At 53.8% G+C, this 25,187-nt stretch overlaps 1 protein-coding gene across 2 annotated transcripts in view; it reads right to left on the bottom strand.

Annotated features, from left to right (window-relative positions):
* Positions 1 to 25,187, bottom strand: part of RPS6KA2 (ribosomal protein S6 kinase A2) — a 300,515-nt gene that overhangs the window by 39,322 nt on the left and 236,006 nt on the right. For both annotated transcript variants that reach the window (XM_044242450.1, XM_044242461.1), the window contains 7 exons: positions 23,991 to 24,071; positions 22,017 to 22,096; positions 19,425 to 19,531; positions 16,156 to 16,193; positions 13,657 to 13,799; positions 6,468 to 6,538; positions 3,443 to 3,531 (listed from right to left, as the gene is read on the bottom strand). In XM_044242450.1, the coding sequence (XP_044098385.1) occupies positions 3,443 to 3,531; positions 6,468 to 6,538; positions 13,657 to 13,799; positions 16,156 to 16,193; positions 19,425 to 19,531; positions 22,017 to 22,096; positions 23,991 to 24,071 (609 nt within the window). The remainder of the gene's footprint in view (positions 1 to 3,442; positions 3,532 to 6,467; positions 6,539 to 13,656; positions 13,800 to 16,155; positions 16,194 to 19,424; positions 19,532 to 22,016; positions 22,097 to 23,990; positions 24,072 to 25,187) is intronic.

The raw sequence follows: 25,187 nt of genomic DNA, 5'->3' as shown, positions 1-25,187 counted from the left end.
GACCGGGGAGGCCGGCTAATAACACAACCATTTCCAATCTCCCATTCCTTGAATCCTGATACTTTTCCCCCACTTTTAGTTAGAAGTGCCAATCAGTGGTTTCTAGTCAGCAAGAAGTCCGGGGAAGTCCTAGGGTTTGAGGAAAGCTTTGCCTTCCTGATAAGAGAGGCAGACACAGCTGCCCTCATCCATTACCTCCTTTCAACTGAATGTGACCTCTGGAGCTGTGGCAGCCACTTTGTGATCACTAGGCACCACTCATGAGATGAAAAGGCAATGCCCTAAGGGTGGTAAACTAAAAAGATAAGCAGATCTGGGCTTTAACCATAGTTTGGCTGCCCAGCCAGTGCTTTGAACCCTGTACTGCCATGTGACTTGCAACTGCAAGAGAAATGGACTGCAGTTTGAAAAATTAAATTTGGCTTAAATAAAGTTTAAGTGTTCTGTGCTTTGCAACTGTAAGTAATTCTTACAGGTATACCTCCCTCATGAGCAAATCTGAGTGTCTCCCTTTCCCTACCTGGAAGCCTCTCATGAGGATTTCAGTGAGATAATGATTTTCTTAGTGCAGTGCTCCACGCACACCACCATCCTCCCCGGGGGACCGAGGCCTGGGAAGCGGAGTAAGCTGTTCAGCTGGTTGGTTAAAAAACCACTGGGGCAGAGGAACAGGAGAGCCGGCCCTGGCTGTGCGGAGAGGCCGTGTGCACGCTGGCGGGGAGAAGAGCAGTGGGGCAGGAGTCACAGAATCAAAATGCAGGAGCTCCCAGGGGTTGGGACCCAGCATCTGGAAGGCCAACGATACAACACGGGGACTCCGACTGGGTGGGCTTGCAGTGGGGGGCGGTCTGGAAACGAGTGGAAACGACTCGCAATGGCATCTTTGTGCTCTCCAGACTCAGAAGCAGGGAACCTGCAGGCGAAGACCGGCCAAGATGCAGCGGGGCTGGCCCTGGACGGGGAGGGAGGATCTCGGAGTTGCTCCCACTTGGACGGAGACAGTGATGAAAGGTAATCAATTCATTCACTATCTGGAGAGTCAGATCAGCAATTGGCAAACAATTAGGATCTTGGTGTGGCTTTTAGAGACAAATTAGAGGGAGGGACGGTGAACAGACGAAATCGAGGGATACATCTGCTGTTTGGTTCCCTCTCACAGTTAAGAAGCGCGGCCACCTCCTCCCCAGAAAGCACAGCGATGAAGGGGAGGGTCTGCTCTCTCTTGGGAAGCCCCCCAGGCCAGGCTCCATGGGATTTGATAAAAGTGCAGCAAGACAGCAATTCCCGGACGGAGCGGCTGATGCAGGCCCCCAACTCCCCGTCTGTGTTCCTGGGGCCGAGTTCTCCTGCTGTCCCCGTGACCCTCACCCGCAGGACAGGGTGGCTCTGTGGTGACGGGGGCCTTGCTGGCGGCAGCCCCACGGCAGATACAGTGGAGAGAGCACGGGCCCTTCTGACTCTCCGGAGCTGCTGTTTGTGGGGCACACAGGGCCAGGGACCACGCAAGGGGAGTTCCCCAGGATTTGGCGCGGCACCCGTCGGAGCTGGGTCATTCAGAATCGGGCCTGGCCGTGCCCTGGTCAGAACCAGGATGGGGGGGGCCCGGGATGATTCTTAGCTGGTGTCTTCAGGTCCCAATCTGGGGCTTCGCTGAGGTGCACGGGAACAGCAAGGTGGAGGAATTCTGTTTCACTCGAGGTTCCTCCAAATCGTGACTCCAACCCACATCCGCCCGATCGGCCTCTGAACGTCAGCGTGGAGCGACATCCAGTGGAGACCACCATGTGCCCCAGCCTGGACCCCAGGGCTCCCTGCCATCCCCGCTGGCCCCGGTGGCTCAGCAGCCCAGTGACCACAGCTGCTGTCACAGAAGGCCTCTGGCCAGAGTGAGCGGCCCCTACCTCTAGGGCCCGGGCTCTGGGGCTCTGTTTGGGGCGGGCTGTAAGGTGTGTGCAGTGATCACACTTGCTGGCTGCGCTCAGAGCCATCGGACGGCAGTTATTTAACAGATGCCATCTGGGGGACTGTGCGAGGCGGCGGTCGGGGCAGGGCCCACGGAGCTCTCCCCACACCCCCCGGCAGACACCGGCTCTGGGATCCGTTTAGACTCCTCAATGTGGGTGGCTCCGTCCTGGGCATCTCCCCAGGCAGGGTTTACAGAGCAGTGGGTCTCCGGGGGTCAGTGGCGGCACCGACCAGGACCACATCTAGACACAGTTCGCTTTGCTACGGCAGAGGGAGGGAGGCGTCCAGGGAGAGAGCGGGATGCTGCCTGACATCCTACAGTCCAAGATGGTCCTCCCGGAGAAAGGATTACCCAGCTGAGATGTCCCCCGCGTCACGGCGGAGACACCGTGGTCCCATTTAGTTATTTATTTGAGAGAGAGACAGGGAGCGAGCATGAATGAGGAGCAGAGGCAGAGGGAGAGGCCGACGCCCACTGAGCCACCCAGGTGCCCCTGCTTATTCCGTTAAGTGTGCCCTACGTCTGGCACAGATGTGCCACAATTTGCCCAGTTGTGTCCTTACTGACGGACAGTCACCGTATCTCCAGGTCTTTGCTAAACAGAAAGATCATCAAGTATTTTTTAACATGTGTAACTTACATGCTCGATAGACTTCTAGAAGTAAAATTTCTGGGTAAAGCATGGTAATGACTGTAAATCATTAAGTATTGATGGGTTTTGCCAAAGTGTTAAAATGTCGCCCCATCTGCTGTCTCGGCGACAACGACGGCGGCGGGGAGCAGGGGCCCCGCACTCTCTGTTCCGCTAGCCAGTGTTTGCCACCCCGCGGGCGGAAACCCGAAGCCTGTGTCCTTGTTCTCCCGGTCCCCACGAAGCCCGCACTCTGTGCGGCACCTGCTTCCGCCCGGCAGGCGCCACCTCGTCACTGACCTCACGCCACTCTGCCGGGCACACGCACCAGCGCCTGTGACGCCGAGAAGTGAGGACCCACGAGTAGGCAAGGACGGCTGAGCAGCTGGGGTGACTCAGGGGCGATCTACGCAAGAATTCATTTGTAGGAGAAACACCGCTGAAAAGCAACTAGGGGAACCTTTTGCAAAGAATTATTTTGAAAATGTGTTAGTACTTGGTTAACATTGATGTAAATCTTGATTTTAATATATGTTGAGATTTATTCATTTAAGAGGGACTAAATAAGGAGCAGCTTTCAGCTGTTCTGTCTTTAGTTTATGGGGCTCTAAAAGGGAAGTGAAAAGTGCCACCATTTTGTGTAGAAACAGGGACTTACAGAAAAGAGCCCATAGGACTTGGCCAGCGACTGGGTTTTGGAGATCATTGGAGCAGGGACACAGGACAGTGTTTGTGCCCGCTTCAGGACCTTCGCTTTCAGTAAACTTGGACAAACGTGTCGCCAGACAAGAGGGGAGCAGGGTGGCGGGCAGCCCCTGCCGTCTACGGGGTCATGGGACTCTTACCCAGCCGGTTGCACGGGTTCCGCTTGAAGAGGGCTCTCAGCAGACTCTGGGCCTCCATGCTGAGGAACTGCGGCATGCCCAGCTTGGCTCTGCAAAACAGAGTTGGAGTTTGGGATGGGAAGGATGACCAGAGTTTTCTCGGGCACTCTGGGGTCCTGCTCGGTCCGCATCAACACCCAGGGCAGCAGCGCCCAGACTCTTGGTCTTAGAGCTCCTTCACACTTTAGAAGTCATGGAGGGCATCAGAGAGCTTCTGTTTATGTGGGTTCTACGGGAGAAATTTGTATAGTAGCTATTTAATAATTCACTTAAAAATAATACAAACATTAAAAATAAACAGTAAAAATCTCATTAACGTAAGTAACATTTTTAATGGAACTGAATTATGTTTTCCAAAATAACAACAAAGGCTTAGGCTAGAAGAGTGCTCTTGTTTACATTTTGGGAATCTCTTCTGGGTTAAATGACAGTCAGAGACATTTTTTTTTGAAGATTGACTTATCTGAGACAGAGAGAGAGCATGTGTGTGCAGGGGGGCGGGAAGGGACAGAGGGAGAGGGAAGCTTTTGCTGATTCAACACTAAGCGCAGAGCCCGATGTGGGACTTGATCCCAGGACTCTGAGATCATGACCCGAGCTGAAACCAAAGAGTCTACCACTCAACCCCCAGGTGCTCAACAGCCAGATCCTTTTATCTGTCTCTGCTCAATCTGCTGCAGTACCGTGAAGAAAAATCTGGGACCTCACAGAACTAGAACAAAAACCCTAAAATTTGTGTGGAACCAGAAAAGACCTCAAATTGCCAAAACAATCTTAAAAAAGAAGAACAAATCTGGAGGCATCACAATTCCAGATTTCAAGTTATATTACAAAGCTGAAGTCATCCAAATAGTACAGTACTGGCACAAAAATTGACACATAGCTCAATGGAACAAACTAGAAAGCCCAGAAATAAACCCACAATTATATGGTCAATTAATCTTTGACAAAGCAGGAAAGAATAGCCAACGGGAAAAAGACCATCTCTTCAATACATGGTATTGGGAAAACTGGACAGCACCATGCAGAAGCACCATTTTCTTACACCACACACAAAAATAAACTCAAAATGTATGAAAGACCTAAATGTGAGACCTGAAACCATAAAAAATCCTTGAAGAGACTGCAGGCAGTAAGCTCTGACATTGGCCCTTGCAACATTGCCTTAGGAGATGTATCTCCTAAGGCAAGGGAAATAAAAGGAAAAATAAACTATTGGGACTGTCTCAAAACAAAAATCTGCAGAGCGAAGGAAAGAACCAACAAAGCTAAAAGGTAAACTACGAAACAGGAGAAGACGTCTTCAACTGATGCATCTGACAAAGGGTTAGTACCCAAAATACATAAAGAACAAATACAACTCAACATATCCCAGACAAATATGACAATTTTAAAAAATGGGCAGAAGACATGAATAGATATTCTTCCAAAGAAAAAACCGGATGGTGGACAGACACATGCAAAGATGCTCCACATCCCTCGTCATCAGGGAAAGGAAACTGAAACAACAGGGAGACGTCACCTCACACTGCCAGAAAGACTAAAACCCCAAACAGAAGAAACAACAAGTGGGCAAGGATGTGGAGGGTGTGCAGAAAGGGGAGCCCTCTTGCCCTACTGGGAGTGCAAGCTGGTGCAGCCACTTTAGAAAATGTGTGGAGGTTCCTCAGGAGGTAACAACAGAACGGCCCTATGATCCAGCAAGGACACAGCTAGGTGTCCCTGAGCACAAAGATTACAAAAACACTAACTCGAGGGATAGATGCACTCTGTGTTTACAGCGGCAGCACCTACGGTAGCCAAGCCATTGGAGCAGCCCCAGGACAGGCTTGCAGGCCCCAGCGCGTCAGACCCCCGGGGACCCTCAGATCACGCTTTAGGACCCATGGGGCCACATGCTGCCGGTTCAGAAGTGCTCATCTGCTCCCAAGTGAAAAGTGACAAGTCAGGAGTCCACACCTGGGATTAGCTGCAGGGAATTATTCTACTTTTAGAAAAAGTAAAGCTCTTGTTCCCCCTTAACGTTAAGAGAAACAGAGACAGCCAACCCCAGACAACAGACTGCAGCCGTGCACACGTCGGTCCAACAAAGGTCGCGTGATACCGAAAGACACTGATCAAATCCTCTCTGTGGGCTTTCCTGCACTAACTTCTCTCCTTCCGTTTAAACAATGGGGTGACCTACAAAAGCTTAAGCTTTTTAGCTGCCTCTTGCTTTCACAAAAGTCCATCGGCTGCGTCTGAGAGAGCTGGTTGTGAGGACCAGTGGCTTTACGGCGTGTCCTTCCGGTCCCCGTCCTCGCCCAGCAGGGGGCCCTCGATGTGGACCTGGGGTGTCCGCGTCCCCCAGCGGCAGCCCTACCCCCACCACGCTCCTGTTTCCTCCTCCCAGATCTCTCCCTCCGACGTCACCTCAGAAGGAGCCTGCTCACATCTGAGGTGTTAGAGTGAGACCAGCACGGGATTTAGGCTTCTTTCTAGAATCCTGAGAGCAAAATGCCTTTGCATAGTAAATGACTCTTCCTGAGAACTGAACAGAAAACTCGTTTGTATTCTGGAACATGGGCGGCAAGATTCCTGCCAACGTCAGGCAAGAGAGCTCGGGTACCTGCACAAACGGGGTCAAGAGGTGGAGAAAGAAAGAGGAACCCCCCTCTTTCGTTCTCTCTGGAGCCCCTATTCCTTCTGCCCTTCTGAAGCTGTGCTTCGTGGGTGAAGGTCACTAATCACCACACCTAAAAATCCCTGCACCGGACAACGTAAGCAGATTTCACTGGTGGGGAATGTTATCTGCGGTGGAAGACGTCATCAGGACCCCTCGGCAATCCCACTCACTCTGTCCACTGTCATTAAAACGCCAAGAATGCTTCCTACGGCAATTGCTAATGCCTACTCGAGGACCTGGGTTCCCCACAAGGAAGCTCCGGTATCAGAAGCCGCAAACGAGTCCTGGACGGGTCTGCAAGGGAAGGCGTCTCGTACTCACTTGAGGATGAGGGCCATGGTCTCCTTCCTGTCCTTGCCCTGGAACGGCAGTGATCCCGTGAGCATCTCGAACTGCAGAGCAACACAGAACGGGGAGAGTGAGGGTCCAGACTGCCCGGGTGGACAGCAGAGAGCCGGGATGGCGAAACGCAACCGAAGTTCATTTATCCCAATCCCGACGCGCTAAGCCGAGGTGCTGGCCGACACGCGCGGTGTCCCTGAGCGAGCCCAACGGCCTCGAGTTCAGTGGGGAGGCGGGCAGCTGCGAAACACCAGGAGTAACGAGCTGCAGTGGGGGAGGGCTGAGGGCTGCGGAGGCAGAGGGGGTGTGAAGGGATGGTGGTTGGGCTGGGCAGCTTCTGCGGGGTTGGTGGAGGACCCCGTCCTCCTCTGGTGGGTGCTGTTGAGGGGACCAGGGCAGAATGACTTTGGTCCGTTTGGAGCATCTGGTGAAGACGCGACGGCACCAGAAACATCTCCAATGCCGGCTGCCACGCACTGAAAACAGTAAGTGGACCTTTGGCAGGACGGGCTCCGTGATAAAGACGGGACTGAGGGTCAGCCTTCCCCGAGCAAGACTTCTCTCTCACACAAAGCCCCTGACGACAAGTGCACCGCTGACCCCTCCCGAAGGAAGGAACACGGCAGCAGCACCACCGAACCCCGTCCGGGACACAGGGCACCGAATCTAACTGAATCGGGCCACAGCCTCGGTCCCCGGCCGTGTCCTCGTGTCGTTCCAAATTACTGCAGAGCTGTGAACAGCACAGACGCCAACAGCACAGCTGTGAGATACCCACGCGTGTGCATGGGTCTCCTTCTGCTAAATGCGGTCCTATCCTGTAAAGACATTTGCTCTTACGATTTTCCTAATAGCCCTGTCTCTTCTCGAGCTTACGTGTTGTCAGAATACAGCATGTGGTACATAAATGTACAAAATGTGGATTCATCTACTGTTTACGTTATTGTAAGGCTTCTGGCCAACACCAGGCTATTGTTAGTTAATTTTGAGGGGAGTCAAAAGTTACACGTGGATTTCTGACGACCTTCTGGGGTCGGCGCCCCTCATCCCCATGTTGTTCAAAGGTCTACGTATAAGAAAACAACTTCCGTGCAGGAATTTGTAGGATCTTATGACATTTGTCTTACTTTTGATTTTGACGGCATCTCTCTGTGCCTTTAAAATCTATTCTATAGTACTTTTCCTCTGCATTATGAAAATCTTGGGAAACACATCGAAGTAGAAAGACCAGAACCATAACCCGGAATCCCAACTCAAAGAAAGCCACAATTAACACGTTATTTCCTTCTAGTTCTTCCGAGAAGCTGTTTTTTTTTTTTTTAAACATGGTTTTATATACTCACTTTTCACAGAATAAGATAAAAACTTCCCATACTGATCATAAAGTCTTCATCATATCACTTTCCATGTGGATGTGCCAAAATGCGTTTATCTGTCGCTGGACACTGAGAACACTCCAATTTCCTGCTATTGTAAGGAAGGCTGGAATGTACCTAAAAGCTTTCCCAAGATTTGGAGCTCTCCTTGCGATGCGCTACCAGGAGCGAAATCCCAAATTAAAGAAACGCATGCGGTTAAGGCTTTACGGACCCTCTCGGTTTGCGCTGGGAAAGGAACATTTTCAAACAAATGTAAAGGTTCCTGCTCGCTGCGTGTCTGCCCCGGGCTCACTCGTTCGACGAGGGAGCACAGAACGGACCGCGGGCGATCGGGCAAGACGTAAGTATAAAAACGCGGAGCGAGAGAGTCGGGACAGGAGGGGAAGGCGGACAAACACGACCAAACTGAAAGGCGGAACGCACTGACAGGCGAGCTGCCCGTCCCGAAAACAGGATGAAAGTTTGCAAGTTGATCCCAGAAATTAAAATACCTCTTAAAATAGAATCGTATTAGCAAAGAACCTTCTCCTCCTATTTTGGGTCTATCCTCTTCCCCTCTGTCCTTTCTTCCTCGAGTCTACTATGAATGAAATCCGTTTCAAGGAAATGCCTTTTAGGCCACGTGAAACAAGGAAGCTGTTGCTCGGTGCTCCAAGAACGGAGCCCGTCCTAAAGTCTGCGCGTCGGGCGACTATTTACTACGACTCAACCAGCAACTCGCACACATTTGCCTACTGATTGCTTCTCAGCTTGGACTACGGCGCCCAGGAGCCCATCCCTCGTGTTTCTCTCCCCCCGGCCCGCCCACCTGCCTTCTACGTCGCTCTTCCCCACGCAGCACAGGGGGAAATCCTGAACCCTTTGTGAACACCCTGCACAGCGGCGTACGTGCGCTTGGTGATGAGGAGGACGGTGCCGGTGATGACGGGGAAGCCACGTCCCTTCTCAGCCCACATGTGTCTCTCTGCTTCAGCTTCGCTTCCAGCCCCTTGAAGGGTTCCCTTCCCATCCCACGAGGACCGAGGACATCATTTCAGTATTACTCTTCTCAACAAGAAACGTCTCAGTATTTAACTACGTCAGTAAACCAGGGCACTTCTGGTGAGGTTTCCTGGGACGTTATACATAGTAAGAGTTTCGATCTGGCGCTGGACAAAACTGAGACTGGCCAAGGTTTCCCGGGCAAATGCATATAAACTGGGGCTTGCCGTGGGGTCTCATGCTCCAGCCCAGGAGCCGGGGCTGCCCCAGCGGACGCATTCACAAGTCAGCTCAAGGTAGGAAACTGAAGTGCATGGAGGGAGCCCAAAGAGACAGGGGAGCTGCACCAGGAGCGGTTATGGGGTTTCCAGGAAGATAAGTGTTTTGGTGAATCTAAAGCAGTGGTTCTCCACTGGGAGCGTCTCTGCCCCCCAGGGGAAACTTCCCGAGGTCTGGGCACAGTTCTAGGGGTCAGGACTGGAGGGGCTGGGGCCAGAGCAGAGGAAGGGATGCCACTTCCCACCCTACAAGGCGTAGGACAGCCTCCACCCAAAGAACCGTCCAGCTCCAAACCTCAACAGTGCTGGGGTTGAAACCCTATCTACAGGGATCCAACGAACCTGAAGAAAGGGGCCAGCCCTGGGGTCCCAAACAGAGGAGCCCAGACAGTGCCGAGAGCCGCGGACTGAGAAGCTTCTCTGGAAGAGAGAAGGGAGCCTACAGTTTGCGTTCATTCGGCTGACCAGTCTTAAACACGAACTCAAGAGCAAGCGGCATCTGAATCTGAAAACGGGGCTGCTGGAGACCGTGGCCCCGAACTAGCTCTGGGTGTGCGTCCGCGTATGGACGATCCGCACAGACAGCTGCGGTGTTACTGCGGTTGTCCAACACGCCCGGTGCCGGAGAACGGGAGAAGCCCCCAGGTGCCGTCCTGCGTGACACCGCAGCACCCAGGAGAGGCTTCCAAAGCGCACACGGAACGCAGCCCCAACGTCCTCCTGAAGGCTGCGCTCCAGACCAGCGGGGAGATGGCAGTGCCCTGCCGTGGCAATGGAGACCCTCACGAGGGCTTACGTTCTTGTCCAGTGACAAGTACCCAACTTCAGACAGTTGCGTTTGTTCAAGGACGAGGATCTCCCCCATCAATGTAGGTGTCTTCATAGGATCTCTCTGGAGGACCCTTGGGGATCATCAGAGGACACGGGAGTGGCTCCTCAGTGGAGAAACACAAGGGACGGGCAGTGGCCCCTGCAGCGTGCAGCTCGTACGTTGGGCTGCTCCCTCCGTGGCTCTCCCCGCCTCTGACGAAGCCAGCGGAGCGCCCCGTGTAAACACAGCGTGCCCTCAGCAGACCTCCCTCCGCAGCCAAGCTCAGACACGACACTAAAGGCCACACTAGACCCATCCCTCCGTTGCAAATGGTAATTTGGAAGTCATTCCCTGTGTTGTCCACAGGAAGTGCCGAACGCAGGAATCCTGAGATCTGGCTGCAAGTTCGCGCCCCTTGGGGCCAAAGGGCTTGGTGGCCGGGACGAAATGAAGAGGTGGCTGTAGAGCCATGATGTGATCTTAAACCAATCACTGAAGAGCCTTATTTCCACTTCTAGAATGGGAGAGAACAGTCTCTTCATGTAACGTCGAGATTTTTTTGGTTCAGATAAAACGCGAAGGCGTCTTCCAGACTCTGAGCGAGTTCCGCCGCGAGCCTTCCTCCTGCCGCCGGCCACCGACGGAAACCACAGGGCCGGAACCTGCGCCACGGGCTCCCCCAGCGGCTCTGACACACCGACTGTGGGTTCTTTCGACAAAAATGATGCCACCAGTTCAGTAAGAAAAGCCCAGCACCCAGTCCCCGGTGTGTCAGCGATGCCACACCGTCACTGGAACCAGGTCTCCCTTAGAAAAGCCAAGAACCTCTGTGTGATGTTCCCCAAAGTCCAGAGCATTCCTGTAGCTTTGGGACAAGGAAGGGCAGGGGACCCGGGTGGAGGGTAGGCCAGGGAGCCCACAGCCGTGTTGCCCCCCACAGGGCACGGAGTTCACGGAGCCTGCGCAGTGGTCGGTGATGGGAGTCCACGTGCAAGGTCATGGGGCGCCGAGGGAAGGCCTGGGCTGGGGAACGCTCTGAGGAGGTCTTCACAACAGAAGACGACAGACTGATAACAGCAACGGGTCAGAGTGCCAAGAAGACACAAGACAGAACCAAGCTAAGGTTCGCCTCTGAATCCCCCCTCCAGACATGGTTCTGGGGGTTGCATCCGGCAAGTGAGGCCGGTGGAGTAGTGGCAAGGCAGGTGGCCTGGACGCATGGAAGCTGGGCCTGGGACACCCAGGAGCTGGGCTGGGGATGCACAGGGCCGGGCCTCACGCCAGCCGAGTGACCCTCCCAGCGTCAGAAGTCTGGTCTGAATCTCCCTGAGGGCTAATGATGATGAGCATTTTTTCATGTGTCTGATAGCCATTTGTATTTCTTGATTGGAGAAGTGTCTGTTCATATCTTCTGCCCATTTTTTGATGTGTTTGTCTGTTTCGTGTGGGTTGAGTTTGAGGAGTTCATTATAGATCCTGGATATCAACCTTTTGTCTGTACTGTCATTTGCAAATATCTTCTCCCATTCCGTGGGTTGCCTCTTTGTTTTTTTGACTGTTTCCTTTGCTGTGCAGAAGCTTTTGATTTTGATGAAGTCCCAGAAGTTTATTTTCGCTTTTGTTTCCTTTGCCTTTGGAGACGTATCTTGAAAGAAGTTGCTGTGGCTGATATCAAAGAGATTACTACCTATGTTCTCCTCTAAGATTCTGATAGATTCCTGTCTCACGTTGAGGTCTTTTATCCATTTTGAGTTGATCTTTGTGTACGGTGTAAGAGAATGGTCGAGTTTCATTCTTCTACATATAGCTGTCCAGTTTTCCCAGCACCATTTATTGAAGAGACTGTCTTTTTTCCACTGTATATTTTTTCCTGTTTTGTCGAAGATTAATTGACCATAGAGTTGAGGGTCCATATCAGGACTCTCTACTCTGTTCCACTGGTCTATGTGTCTGTTTTTATGCCAGTACCATGCTGTCTTGGTGATCACAGCTTTGTAATATCACCTTACACCAGTTAGAATGGCCAAAATTAACAAAACAGGAAACAACATGTGTTGGAGAGGATGTGGAGAAAGGGGAACCCTCTTACACTGTTGGTGGGAATGCAAGTTGGTGCAGCCTCTTCGGAGAACAGTGTGGAGATTCCTCAAGAAATTAAAAATAGAGCTTCCCTATGACCCTGCAATTGCACTCCTGGGTATTTACCCCAAAGATACAGATGTCGTGAAAAGAAGGGCCATCTGTACCCCAATGTTTATAGCAGCAATGGCCACAGTCGCCAAACTATGGAAAGAACCAAGATGCCCTTCAACGGATGAATGGATAAGGAAGATGTGGTCCATATACACTATGGAGTATTATGCCTCCATCAGAAAGGACGAATACCCAACTTTTGTAGCAACATGACGGGACTGGAAGAGATTATGCTGAGTGAAATCAGTCAAGCAGAGAGAGTCAATTATCATATGGTTTCACTCATTTGTGGAGCATAACCAATAGCATGGAGGACAAGGGGCGTTAGAGAGGAGTAGGGAATTTGGGTAAATTGGAAGGGGAGGTGAACCATGAGAGACTATGGACTCTGAAAAACAATCTGAGGGGTTTGAAGTGGCGGGGGGGTGGGAGGTTGGGGTACCAGGTGGTGGGTATTATAGAGGGCACAGCTTGCATGGAGCACTGGGTGTGGTGAAAAAATAATGAATATTGTTTTTCTGAAAATAAATAAATTGGGAAAAAAAAAAGTAAAAATACTGGCAGCTAAAAAAAAAAATCTTAGAAGTTTTACTGCCATTAACCATGTCATACTGTTCTGGTGACATTTCCAATATTAACTTTTTTGATATTCATATTACAAATTAAGATGTGAATTTTATAAATACTAAATATAATATGCTTCTCATCATGAATTTAAGAAAGCAATAATTTTCTTCTCCATACCTCAATATATATAGTGAGTACGGATTGTACCATGTTGTATAAAATTAGTTTTTTAAAACATAGCCTTATTGAGATATAATTGACATACAACTGCACACAATAAATGGGGTAAGTGGAAAAAAAAAAAAAAAGTCTGGTCTGGACGGAGGGCACGGGGAGCACGGAGGGCCCCGGGCACAGTGCCGGCTGGAGGATCGCTGGAGGGCCAGGGGAGCACGGAGGGAGAGGAGGGACCAGCTGGGACGGGGAAGGAGCCGACACCACTTGTATTAGCTCAGAATCCCGCGGGCTAGGTGGTATGCGGGTCTGTACTCGGTCTGTGAACAGGCACGAGCTAAAGCAAATTCAAGTTTCTCGACGTAGATGTAAAAATGTCTCACTCCATGTGTATTTGGCTCATGTTAATTTTTGTAACCAAGCAGAAGGATTTTGTGTTTGACGTAAGAAAGATGTCTCTAATACGAAAGCCCCCACATCCCTTACAGCCTTCATGCTCAGCCTGTGAAAACGTTCAGTGGAAAGGTCTGACTCGCAGTCCACGTGTGACCTTACCTGCATCCTGGTTCTGCTTCCCGGGGGCGGGAATTTCGGGGGGGCCGGGGAGGAGGCTGCAGGGAACGGTGGCCTCCCCGCCCGTGCGCATTTCAGGCACACACTGCCTGTGCGCATTTCAGGCCCCGTTTTCCCTGCTCCTTCCCAGACCTCCGAGCCACCCTGGGGACGGGACCGTGCTCTGGGGAGCAGGGGCGAGGGACGCCGCCTCGGACCGGGGAGGCCATTACCATGAGCACGCCGAAGGACCACCAGTCGGCGCTCTGCGTGTGTCCCCGCCGGTTCACCACCTCGGGCGCCATGTACTCTATGGTCCCGCAGAACGAGTAGGCTCTCTTGTCGTGGTCGATGGCCTCCTTACTCAGCCCGAAGTCTGAAGCGAGAGAGCACAGGGCACTGCCTGAGTCGGGGAGCACCGGGACCGATTCCCCGTGGACGCCCAACCCACGAGCCTCCGGGTCGCCAGCGTGACTTCCACCGGCTCTACCCCGGCCACCGCACCCTCCTCAGATGAGGCGTCCTCACGCCCCCACGGGTATGTTCCCAACTCAAGGTCCTTCGGGAATCGGCAAAGCCCGGAGCACCTGTAACGGCACCAGGAACTGCGTTTTGCAGAGACCGACACGAAGTCCCAGGAGCCTCGCTGTTTCAGAGGCGCAGCAGGTGGCCCCGGGCATGCTGGTGCGGACGGCCAGTGGGCAGGGGTGGGGGGAGGCCGCTGGCTGGAGCTGCTGGGACGCGTTGGGAGGGAAGGGGTCGCTCTGAAGGAAGGGGCTGGAAGGGAGGTTCAGGCTGCTGGGGAAGGAAGTCCCTGGCGGTGAGGCAGGCAGGGAAGACCTGTGAGTCTGTAAGGACCGCGGGGTACTTGCTTGGAGCGCAGCGAGCGCGTCCCTCTCCTTCCCCAGAAACCCTCAGCACGTCCCACCTTCTTCCCAAGCTCGTGTGTCCACGCACTTGGCGGGTGAAGGACGCAGGGAACGCCCTGCTTCTAAGGGGTGGGCACCTCAGTTTCCGCACGTTTGGGAAGAAGGATGATATCTACCCGTTCCTTCCAGGACCCCGTCGGGATGGCGTGAGGCCAGTGCTGGGTGAGGACATCAGACACCCACGGGGGGGTCTGCTCACCCGCAGCGTGAGGGGCTCGCTCTGCACATCGGAGTGTGGGGGGTGGGCTGCTTTGCCTGGCCAAAACGGCAAGTTACCACATTACGATTGATAATAGTCTTAATAACAGCAGAATCCATGATTATTGAACCAGAGAAAGCCCAAGTGCAGTCATATGATCAGTAAGTTGGACACGGCAGCACCACATATGCATCCCAGCTCCGAGGCACAAGGGTGACTTCTACGGGACACGTTCAGTTCCTCATCTGGCAGAGAACTTCTGCAGCATCAACAGAATCTTAAATCTCATGCCACAGGACCCCGACGGCATGATCTCAGAGGCCAGGTGGGCTCAGGGCTCGCCGAAAGGCATAATCACGATCTGGCATGGAAGCTCATGAGGACTTTTACAGACCGAACTTTGAGCACTGAGAGGCATGTAAAAAATACGTAGTCCATGTTTATTGCCAGTTACTATGCCCTCCGCCCAGCCCCGGGGATCCACGAAGACGGGGTAAGCCCACCCTGGAGGAGACAGGGCGTGGCGGGAGGCAGGCCAGCAAGAGAGGGGCAGCGCGACCACAGGGGGCCACAGAGCAGGGAGGACGAGGTCTCCGGCAGGAGTGCTGAGGGACACTTTGAGAAAGCAACAGGGGTTGACCAGGTACCCTGAAGCAGGGACAAGGTTCCAGGGCAGGACAGGAGAGTGTTAGTGCAGAACGGCCAACTGGGGGACAGGCAGGAGCGGGTGTGGAGGGACATGAGGCAGAAGAAGGTCAGCACAGCAGCTGGTGGGGGGATGGCCCCCAGAGACGCCCTCACCCAAAACCCCAGAACCTGTGAGCAGGTCACCTCACTGGTCAAAGGGGTCCTGCGGGAGGGACGGGCCACGGATCTTGAGTCGGGGGTTATCCTGGATTATCCTGGTGGGCCCGTGACACAAGGGCCCTCATGTGGATTTGGGGCAGAGTCCTGGGGATTCGGAAATGCTGTGCTGCTGGCTGTGCAGGGAGGATGGGGCCACAAGCTCAGGGACGTTAGCAGCTCCTAGAAGCTGGACAAGGCAGCAGAATGGGCTCTCTGGAGCCTCCAGAACGATAAGATGGAGAAGGTGTGTTACTGGGAGCCACCCGGTCGGCGGCGATGGAGACAGCAGCAAGAGGAAGTAAATACAATGGGTGTCCGGGAGCTGGCGTGTGTGTTTCCAGGTCGATCTAATTTGGGGGCAACGAGAGGGGTGTGAGGTTCACGGAGGAAGGCAGGTTCCCATGTGAATTCCCATGAGGTACCTGGAGCCAGGAAGGGGCCACAGTGTCGGGACGTGCTCCGGGGACAGCACTGGTATCTGCCCTGACCCCAGCACTGTGCGTCATCACTCTTGAATGGAACAGTCAGGGGTGAGAGTGTGCAGGGAAGGCTCTTTGGTCAGGAGAGAGGAACGGCAGGGAACCTGGAAAGTCTGAGCATTTCTAGAGGCGGTGAGGACGCGCACGCACGGAACGGAACGGAGCTCTACGGAGCTTCAGCGGTCGGCACGTGCTGGTCTGCGAGGGCTTGGGCTCTGAGCTGCCCCGCATTCAGCAGGGCCGAGCTGAGGTCCCAGGACACCGCTGTGTTTTACGAACCTGTGATCTTAACGTGTCCTTCTTCGTCCAGCAGGATGCTGAAAGACAGGGCAGAAAACAGATGCTTTATAAGAAGCCTGGTGGCGGGCTGACCTGGGGGCACAGTGGGCCAGGCTGGGGAGCAGTTCCCACACAGAGTCGCCGGCCACGTGCAGACGTGGGCTTCGGGATTTACAGCAGCTTCTGCTGGGTCACGAGTGGATTCAGATCCATAGTGTTTGGGATTAATGAGGCAAAAGCTGGGACCTGCAGGTTCGAGACCTCCTTTAGCCCACAGGAAGGTTCAGGAACCCTTCAGACCGTCCTGCGTGAGGAACGTGATTGAGAGGGTCCAGGTCGGCCTCGGCCTGGGGGGATCTGGAGCCTCTGGAAGTTTTCCTCATCCAGGCAGGCCCTCAACGGCCAGGGGTGCGCTCTTCTTCCCACAAGCTCTCTGTGAGCCCCACCCTGCCTCTCGGGGCCGATCCAAGGTCTGCCGGGAAGCCTATGCTACCTGGGACCTCCACCTCATGGAGGCTTGGCGCTCTGCGGGCTTCACCTTGTCATAGGTGCAAGCGTTTGCCCCACCGGCGTGGGACACCGAGAGCATCAGCCTACAGGACGTGTCGTCCTGCTCTTCCTGCTCTCCTATGGGAGGGCGCCCCTCACTGCAGGGCAGAGCGAGGGACACAGGCCAGCACCCGGGGAAGCCCTGCTTCCAGGCTGTCAGCCCTCAGGGTCCCCAGGGCTCCTATACTTCCATTTCATTATTTTTGCTGTAATTAAATCCTGTCCCATCAGCTCCTGGGGGTGCCAGTCCAGCCTTAAAGAGACCAGGAAGTGGAATGGAGAGAAACCACCGCACGGCCTCGAGGTTCATACAGGGAGAGTGGGGACGTGCTGATGCACGAGCACACGGATGGACCCGAGGACAAGGTGCTGAGTGCCGTGAGCCATGCGCAACGGAGGAAACGTATGTTCCACTTAGACAGGGGACCTAGCGCAGTCAGATCCACAGAGGCAGAACGTCAAGGGTGCCAGGGGCTGGGCGGGGAGGTGCAGGGGGCGTGAGCATCTCATAGAGACAGAGTTTCAGTTTTGCAAGTTGCAAAGAGTTTGGAAAACAGACGGCACTGGTGGACGCACGGCGACGCAAGTATGTGCAAGGCCCCAGAGCCTTACCCACAAAGGGTCAAGGGGCTCGTTTTCTAGGGGCGCCTGGGTGGCCCAGTAGGTTGGCCCTCTGCCTTTGGCTCAGGTCATGATCTCAGGTTCCTGGGATCGAGCCCCACATCAGGCTCTCTGTTCAGTGGGGAGTCTGCCCCTCCTGTCTCTCTGCCTACTTGTGATCTCTCTCTGTCAAATAAATGAATAAAATCTTAAAAAAAAAAAAAAAGCAATACTCTTTTTTAAAAAGGTGCTAATTTTCTACTGTTTTTCTTAGCACAATTAAAAAAGTCTGCCATGGGATTACAAAGAAAAAAAGAGAGAGAGAGAGACCTACTATTTTATTGAAACGTGAAGGAAAATGTTAGAGAGCATCATTAAGATGACAATTTGTCAAGAAAGAGGTGAATGTTTTCATCTTTGCTTTTCAGTTTGACTTAATCTTTGCCCAGAAACGAGCAGCTTTCAAGATGAATCCCCTGCTAATTCTATTTGACAACAAAATCTTCTTTCTCCAAGTCTGTGATGAAACCTTACTATCTTTAGCTGTAAAGATCCCTCTGACCTTTAAAGCGAGAGCAAAGCAGGGAGCACACTCCCCGGAGTCCGGGGCTCACAGCTCTGAGATCCGCCTCCCACAACCGCTCACCGGGGGAGCAGCGGCACCTGACAGGCTACTGTTCTCCCCGCAGGGACGCTGGACATAAGGCCTTGTGCAATTATTGGGGCACTGACGGACGTGCGCGGCCAGTGATGTTCGACCAGGGCAAACTGCTGTGGGTCGTACGTCAAAGCCCCGCGGGATGTGAGCGTCCTGCTGGTGTGGGACAGACGCGCTCTGCATCCTGCGTGGACACACGCTGCCCAGTCGCTTCCCGTAAGCGACCAGCACGTCCAGCAAACACGGCAGCCGGGAGAGCTGTCCTTTCCTCAGCCCAGCGCCCATGAAAGAGGAAGGGCTGAGGGGCTGTGTGCAAGCCCACTTTCTGAGTCCTCGGTGATGAGTCGGCCTGCAGGTACGGGCTGCCGTGGGCCCAAAGCTGATGTCCCACCAGGCTCTACCGGGGGCAGTCGTGGACCTCGGCCTTGGTGGGTGGAATCCAATGGTCTCATGGGGCAGTGAATCCTGAGTGAGAAAATCAGCAACTTCGCCTCCGGGACTACAGTCAGTCAGTCCTACTGAACCCAACAGAGTGCGCACCAGTCCCACTGCTTTGTGTCAGCTCGACACGGGAATGAGAAAAAGCCTGAAATGGAAACTGTGATTTTGGAGGGAATTTCATCTTTCAATTGAAAACAGATTGCTCAAATATCCTACAATGTTAGGGAGGATCACCGCCAAAGACATGCAAAATCTCCCTGGAAGATCTGGGGAACCGGTCCTACCATCCTTTAGAAAATCTCTGCACAGGGGCGCCTGGGTGGCTCAGTGGGTTAAGCCTCTGCCTTTGGCTCAGGTCATGATCGCAGGGTCCTAGGATCGAGCCCCACATCGGGCTCTCTGCTCAGCGGGGAGCCTGCTTCCCTCTCTCTCTCTCCGTCTGCCTCTCTGCCTACTTGTGATCTCTGTCTGTCCAATAAATAAAATCTTAAAAAAAAAAAAAAAAAGAAAAAGAAAAGAAAAAAGAAAAAAGAAAATCTCTGCACAGCTCGTCTGACGGCCACCGGAGATGGCCCGTGGGAGTCTTGGGAGGCTTCTGGGCTCTGCGGGCGGACGGCACAGAAGGGACCAGGTTGGAAGAGACACTAGCACCGAGGTAGCCACGCCTGAAGCTTCCCCACAGCAGGAGGAGTGGGGGTGCCCTGGCCTGCCCGGCCTTCCCCGCACAGCAGGGACGGGGCCTGGCCTGCCCCACAGGGATCAGGCCAGAGGCGCCACCGGAAATGGCCGTAGGGATGCACATCAGCCACACCATCCGGGCACCGTGTGGTACCAGCAGGCGGAGCCCTCACGGGGGTGGGGGGGTGGGAGAATGGGGGGGCGTGGGGGGTGGGGGGTTCCCGCAGGAGGAGGGTCCCAGCCTCCTCCCTGCTGTGCACCCCCATGTGGGGGTCAGACAGAGGGCAGCGGCTCCCGAGAGGGGCAGCAAGAAGGGGGGTGTGGAGGCCGCGTCCTCACTTACTTCTCAGGCTTCAGGTCTCTGTAGATGATCCCCAGGCCATGGAGGTGGTCCAAAGCCAAGGCCAGCTCAGCCAGGTAGAACTTGACATCCTCCTCGGTGAACATCACCTAGGAAGACAGAACACGGTCGCTGGGCTTACTCTGCGGCTGGTCTGTTCCGAAGAACTCTCTGCCAGACAACATCAGAGTCACCCGCCAAGGGACTCCACTCGGTTCTGCTCTGCGGAAGGTCTCGGGCTCCCTCACCCTGCCCTGCGGCTCTGACAGAGGCCACAGGAGCTCTCTCCAGTCTGGGGATCAGGGAAGGCAGAAGAGCCGTTCCCTACAAAGATGGCTCGATTAGCCCGTAAGTGGGGCACTCAGTCTCCTCCTCCTCCTTCGACCCCAGGCATCATGGAGCTCTGGGCTGTATTTCTGGGTTGAGGTTTTACTATGAGTGGCTGAGAAGGACCCGTGGGCAGCAGCGTCCCGGAGCCGGCATCCAGGTTCAGGCGAGCAGATGCATCCACCAGGCCAGGTGCCCAGCACCGCTCAGAGCCACCGTCGGGGGACGTTTCCACACCTCCTGTGCTTGGTAGGATCAGATGTTTCCGCACCTCTTGTACTTGCTCGTATTTAAAGCTGCCAACTAGAAAGCCAGGCTATCACCGTCAGTGTCACTGATGGGACTCCTGCATCCCTGCTCTGCACGCAGACACAGGAAGAACCACTGTGCCTCGGCTGGCTGCCTGGGGTGCGCAGAGTTAGCATAAGGGCCGTTTGGGGAACCGGAGGGCGACCAGGTCAGGTGGGCGCAGGCAGAACACGGGGCGCTTCCCATGGGGGCCAGGACTCACGGTGGCCCCGGGGTCCTGGGTGGTCACCTCGGGGACCTGCCAACCCTCACTGCCCTTCTGGCCTCTGGAACCTCCTGTTCCAGCTCCCGTGCTCAACAGGCGCCCTTCCTGGCTGGGAAATCGGCTAACATAGTCTGTGGGCTGACGTGGGGTCCAATTCTGCGAGCGGTCATACTCTCGACTGCCTGTTTCTGTCTCTGGAGCGGCTGGTCTGCGGGTCCGTGCTCAGAGCGTGTCGCCCCTCGTCGAGTTCCTGGGGCCCATCTCAGGATCGTCCCCACGTACAAGTGACAAAGAGCCTCCGTGCAGAAATGAAACACCCCGCCATGCGCGTCCCTGAAGGACGTCAGTACAGGGACCCACACACACAGGATGTGGTCCGATGGCCTTGCTGAAGGAGGACAGAAAGAGGACACTTTCCCACGTTGTTCCCGAGCGTCTGGTGCGCCCACACTCGACGACTTTGCCTTTATTCTGAGATAAAGGGTGTTATGGGAGACACACGTTCCCCTTGGGAGGTGTTTTTTGCTAATTACTGTTGCCTTTTGGTCAGGAAGCCCAATGACAGTGTAGGTCATGTCAGACGCTGACAAAACCAAAGCCCACGTGGCCTGAGAGGGGAAGGGAAATTGCTACTTATCGGGGGAGAGACTGGCAGGGGCCGAAGTTCTGCATCTCTGGGAACATGCGAGCAAACAGGCTCCAGACACCTGCTCCAGAAGGGCTCTTGGTTCACGGAGGATCTCACGGCCCAGCCTGTATTGCAAGGACCCCGGTATATCAGTTGTGCCCGGTCTGAGGGGCCCTTAAGAACCGGGGCGAGCGGGAGAGAGCCGCCCGTGGGCCCTGGGACCCTCCAGCTCTACTTGGATCTGTTGCTGACTTCGGAGTCCACGCAGGATAGAAGGATCTCCTGGCCACAAAGTGGGGGGGCCAGAGAAGGGGAGAGGACAGCTTGAACACACGGTCACAGGCAAGTAAGCCAGGCTGTGCTGGGTGAGACGGCCCCGGAGGCACGGGAGACCTGGGCAAGGTGCCGTCCCGACGTGCCGCTGCCTTCCTCGCCGCGGTTCCTCTGAAGGAACCGCCCAGAGCCGCTGGCGCTTAAGCCCTGTGCTGTTGGGGTCTGAGGCAGAAGACTGGCTTTTTCCACACTGCAAAGCACAGAGCTCTTCACATCCGTCAGGGGCCAGAGAGCTTTCGTGTTGCCCTGGGTGACATTCTGGAACATCCCTCGTCAGGACTGTGGTCGAGGACAAGCCCCAGGCTGGAAGCGGTCGTGGAGACCTCCTCTCCCGTGGGGAGGCCTGACTAGACGTTCTGGAAGTACATCCCGGCATGTGTGGGGGGCGTGCTCACAGCACCTTCCCGTGGCGGGAGTGAGATGCTGGGGAACAGTGTCCCCAGCCGCTACCATAAGCCCGTCTCTGCTTCCATCCGCTCCCCATGGGGCAGTGCACACAGCGCGTGGGTCGGTGCTCCGGGCGCCCGGAAGCACCTGTTTGCTCCCCATCTCTCACGGACAACAGATCGCGTCTCCGCGTGACCTTGCAACTTCTCTGAAACAGATGCGCACACACACACACGTTCACACCATGGAACCCCCACAGCACGGACAACACACGCTCACACTCGGCGTGCACATCACGCACACACTCTCTCCCACTCAGCACGCACACTGACCTCGCACACGCTCTCACACGTTCTGACGGCACGTGCGCCGCACACAGACCTCCCCCGCGCTTCACCCCGCGTACCTCTTTGGAGAGCCGGCTGAAGAGGTCCCCTCCCCGCAGGAAGTCCAGGATCAGGTAGAGCTTTCCTTCCGTCTGAAAGGCTGTGGAAGGAGGGAGGGTTGGTGTCCCAGGGGGCCCGGGACGCGAGTGGGCCGCAGCGCCATATGTTCCAGAAAGAGGACTGGAGCCAGGCGGGGGCCCTTGTTGGGGCAGAACTCCGGGAAAGGGTTGGCAGGAACGAGTCTGTGTCCCCCACTGTCATGAAGTCTAGAGGGTCCCCGCCCTCTTTCTTCTCCTCCTTCCCCGTCCCCTTCCCTTTTTAACCGCAGAGGGGATGGAAGATCCATGGAGGCTCCAGCTGCTCTCGCTAGAGCCGCCCATGCCGGGCTCTGGGCACCACCAGCCTCGTGGCGAGGAGCCGGATGATGGCCCGGGCCCAGTGTGGGCGAGGCTCCCTCCCTCCGTAGGGCTGTATCCAGACAGCTCCAGCTCGAGGAACTCCATCATGGGGCCCCTTCCCTCCCAGAGCCATCGGTGACTATGAGTCCCAGGCATCGTACATAATGGCACATGGGGCCCCTGTTCTAGGTCCGAGCCGTGATGACAGGCCCACTGTTCATGCTTCTGATGTTGCCCACCATTTAGCCAGGTGTGCCTGGGTTTCTAAAAGAAAACACTAGAAACATGATACGGGCTAGGGTTTTAGAGACAGAAAACCTCTAAGTAAAAAATCCTTCTCAGAATCGTATAAAGTATGGATTTAATCCTCTCTCCTAGGGCTTGACAGGCAGAGGGAGAGCAAGTGTCTTTTGCTCAACCACAGAGCCAACATGGAAGACACATTTAGAAATCCTTGAAAGAGGCCTGATTCTTCTTCAGAGAACCCCCCCGGCAAGCAACTGGAGTGCAACAGGGGTCTGGAGCGGACAGCGCCGACTGCGCGGTGGCCCAGGTGGCCATGGGAGGGGAGCGGTCAGCCTCCCTGGGTGGCTTCGAGGCAGAGCTTGGCCACCTGTCTGCGGCCACCGGGCCTTTCAGCAAATTCACACGCACCATCGCTCTTCCCAGCTTTGAAAGGACAAGACACACATGTTCTACGGGGGGCTGAAGTGTTTTCTGAGTAATGAGGAGGTGACCAGCAAAGAGCAAGAAGCCTCTGCCCTCCTACCTCTGGGCATGGCTCACACATTTGCCTCCTTCAATCTGTGACAATGTCGCTGACAACCCCCACACCCAGCGCCTTTGAAACCAACAAGGTAGGTTTTTTTGTTTGTTTGTTTGTTGTTTTTTGTTTTTTACCCTGTATTTCCCTCATATTAATTATTCGGTAGGGCAGTAAGTGTTAATGCCCTCTGGCACCCCTCATTCATTATTTTTAGTTTGAAGATTTCACTGCTTCCCCGAGCAGGGTACCGACAGAAAGCGAACTCCGAGGAGTTTGTGGGGTGCTGCAGGTACAGGACCAAAAATCACAATTATTTGATTGTGTCTCATTTCTCTTCTAGGAAACAGAGACAGTACCCTCCCCTGATAGAAAGTTTTAGGGTCCAACGAGCTACTCTCTTTAAAATGTTGGAAACATAGTATTCACTTAAAATATGAAGCTGATGCCATTCTGGTTAAAGAAATTATTGGGTCATAAAGCATTTTCTTCTAAAACAACACAAAAATATGTCACAGATTCACCTCAATCTAGGCCAAGACACCTTTTATTATTATGATTATTTTACTACTTTATCAATGATGATAATTTACTTAGAAGCAAAGTATAGCCCCCTCACTTTAGTCTCTGGTTGAAATAAGGGATCTTGCTCCCTCACAGAGGAAAAATGGGGAAGAGATCACGGGCTGCAGTGGGTAGGCAGCCCCTTGCCCCACAGGTCGGGCCTGTGACAGAAGGGCTCTTCTCCTGACCTAGTGTTGTTTCGTTTTCCTTGGGTTTGGGGAAGGTTGCTTAGATCCTCTCAAAAGTAGGTTATGTTTTACTCTATTTACCATAATGAAGCTTTACAATGAAAGGGTGATTCACTTCTGCTAAAATGTCTCTCTCCATCTTCGATCTCACTCGGTCCCGAACTGCAAAACAGAAAAACAAAGGCTTTCAAGAGGCAGGGATGGGGTCCGAGAGTACATGGAACCTAAAACATTAGCTACAAATAACTTCCCCCAACGTTTTGTTACAACACTTTTCAAGCAGACACAAAAGCTGAAATAGTAGGATAATGATCGCCCTTAAATTGTCCACCTAGAGTCAACACCTGTTGCCTTTCTGCCACATTTGCTTTCCTTCTGGGTCTTTCTCTGTCTCTGTGTGTCTCTCTCTTCACACTTACACACATCATAGCCAAAACTCTGACACAAAATCATGGACACTGTGACATTTGACTCTTAGCTGTGTTTGTGAACAGCATTTTCTAGGAGTAAGGACAGTCCCTTACTGAGCCTCTGACATGACTGTCACCTCTAAGAAAATTGACAATCACCCCACAACATCACCCACTACCCAGTCCACATTCAACATTGTCACCGACAGCCGTTAGTTTTCCCAATGTGGGACCCTGTCACGGTTCACATGTTCCCTTTGGTTGTTATATTTCCTTATTCTAGACTAGAATGGACCCACAGTTTTTTGTTTTGTCCTGTTTTTATCAAGTTATGTGGACTTTGTGGTCAGGCCAGGCCAGTTTCTTATAGACTGTTCCATGTTCTGGGTTTGTCTGATTGGTGCTTAACCAGCGGCTCTAAGTTCTTTATTCCCACAAACTGAGGTTAGGTCTGGAGGCTTTACAAGACTGAGGTAAACACCACCAAGCGTCTCTGAGGTGATGCCATGCACGTCAGATCGAGCAGATGGGCTGTGCGTGATGCAGGACCCTCTCTGGAGGCCACTAAACCTGACGGAGGGATGAAAGTGACAAGTCATCAGTCTCTTCCTATAAAGACCTGCGGGTCCCTTTGCAAGTAATAAGTCACCCGCAGGGTGCTCTTTAGTATGGAGTGAGCTATGGGCCCTACCACTCCTCCATCCAAGACAGTTAGCATACGCTTATGAACAACCCTGGCTGGGGTCATTAAGGGCTACAAAATGGCGGTCTTCTCATTTCTGACAGAACTGGAAATCAAGAGGAAGACTGCTTCTCTCTGTTCCTGAGGACAAGCAGGCACTAGGGATTTTAGAAAAATTAGTGTGTT

Source organism: Neovison vison, chromosome 1 (assembly GCF_020171115.1).
Source record: "Neovison vison isolate M4711 chromosome 1, ASM_NN_V1, whole genome shotgun sequence".
NCBI lineage: Eukaryota > Metazoa > Chordata > Mammalia > Carnivora > Mustelidae > Neogale > Neogale vison.
This window is presented reverse-complemented; position numbering and strand designations above follow the sequence as displayed.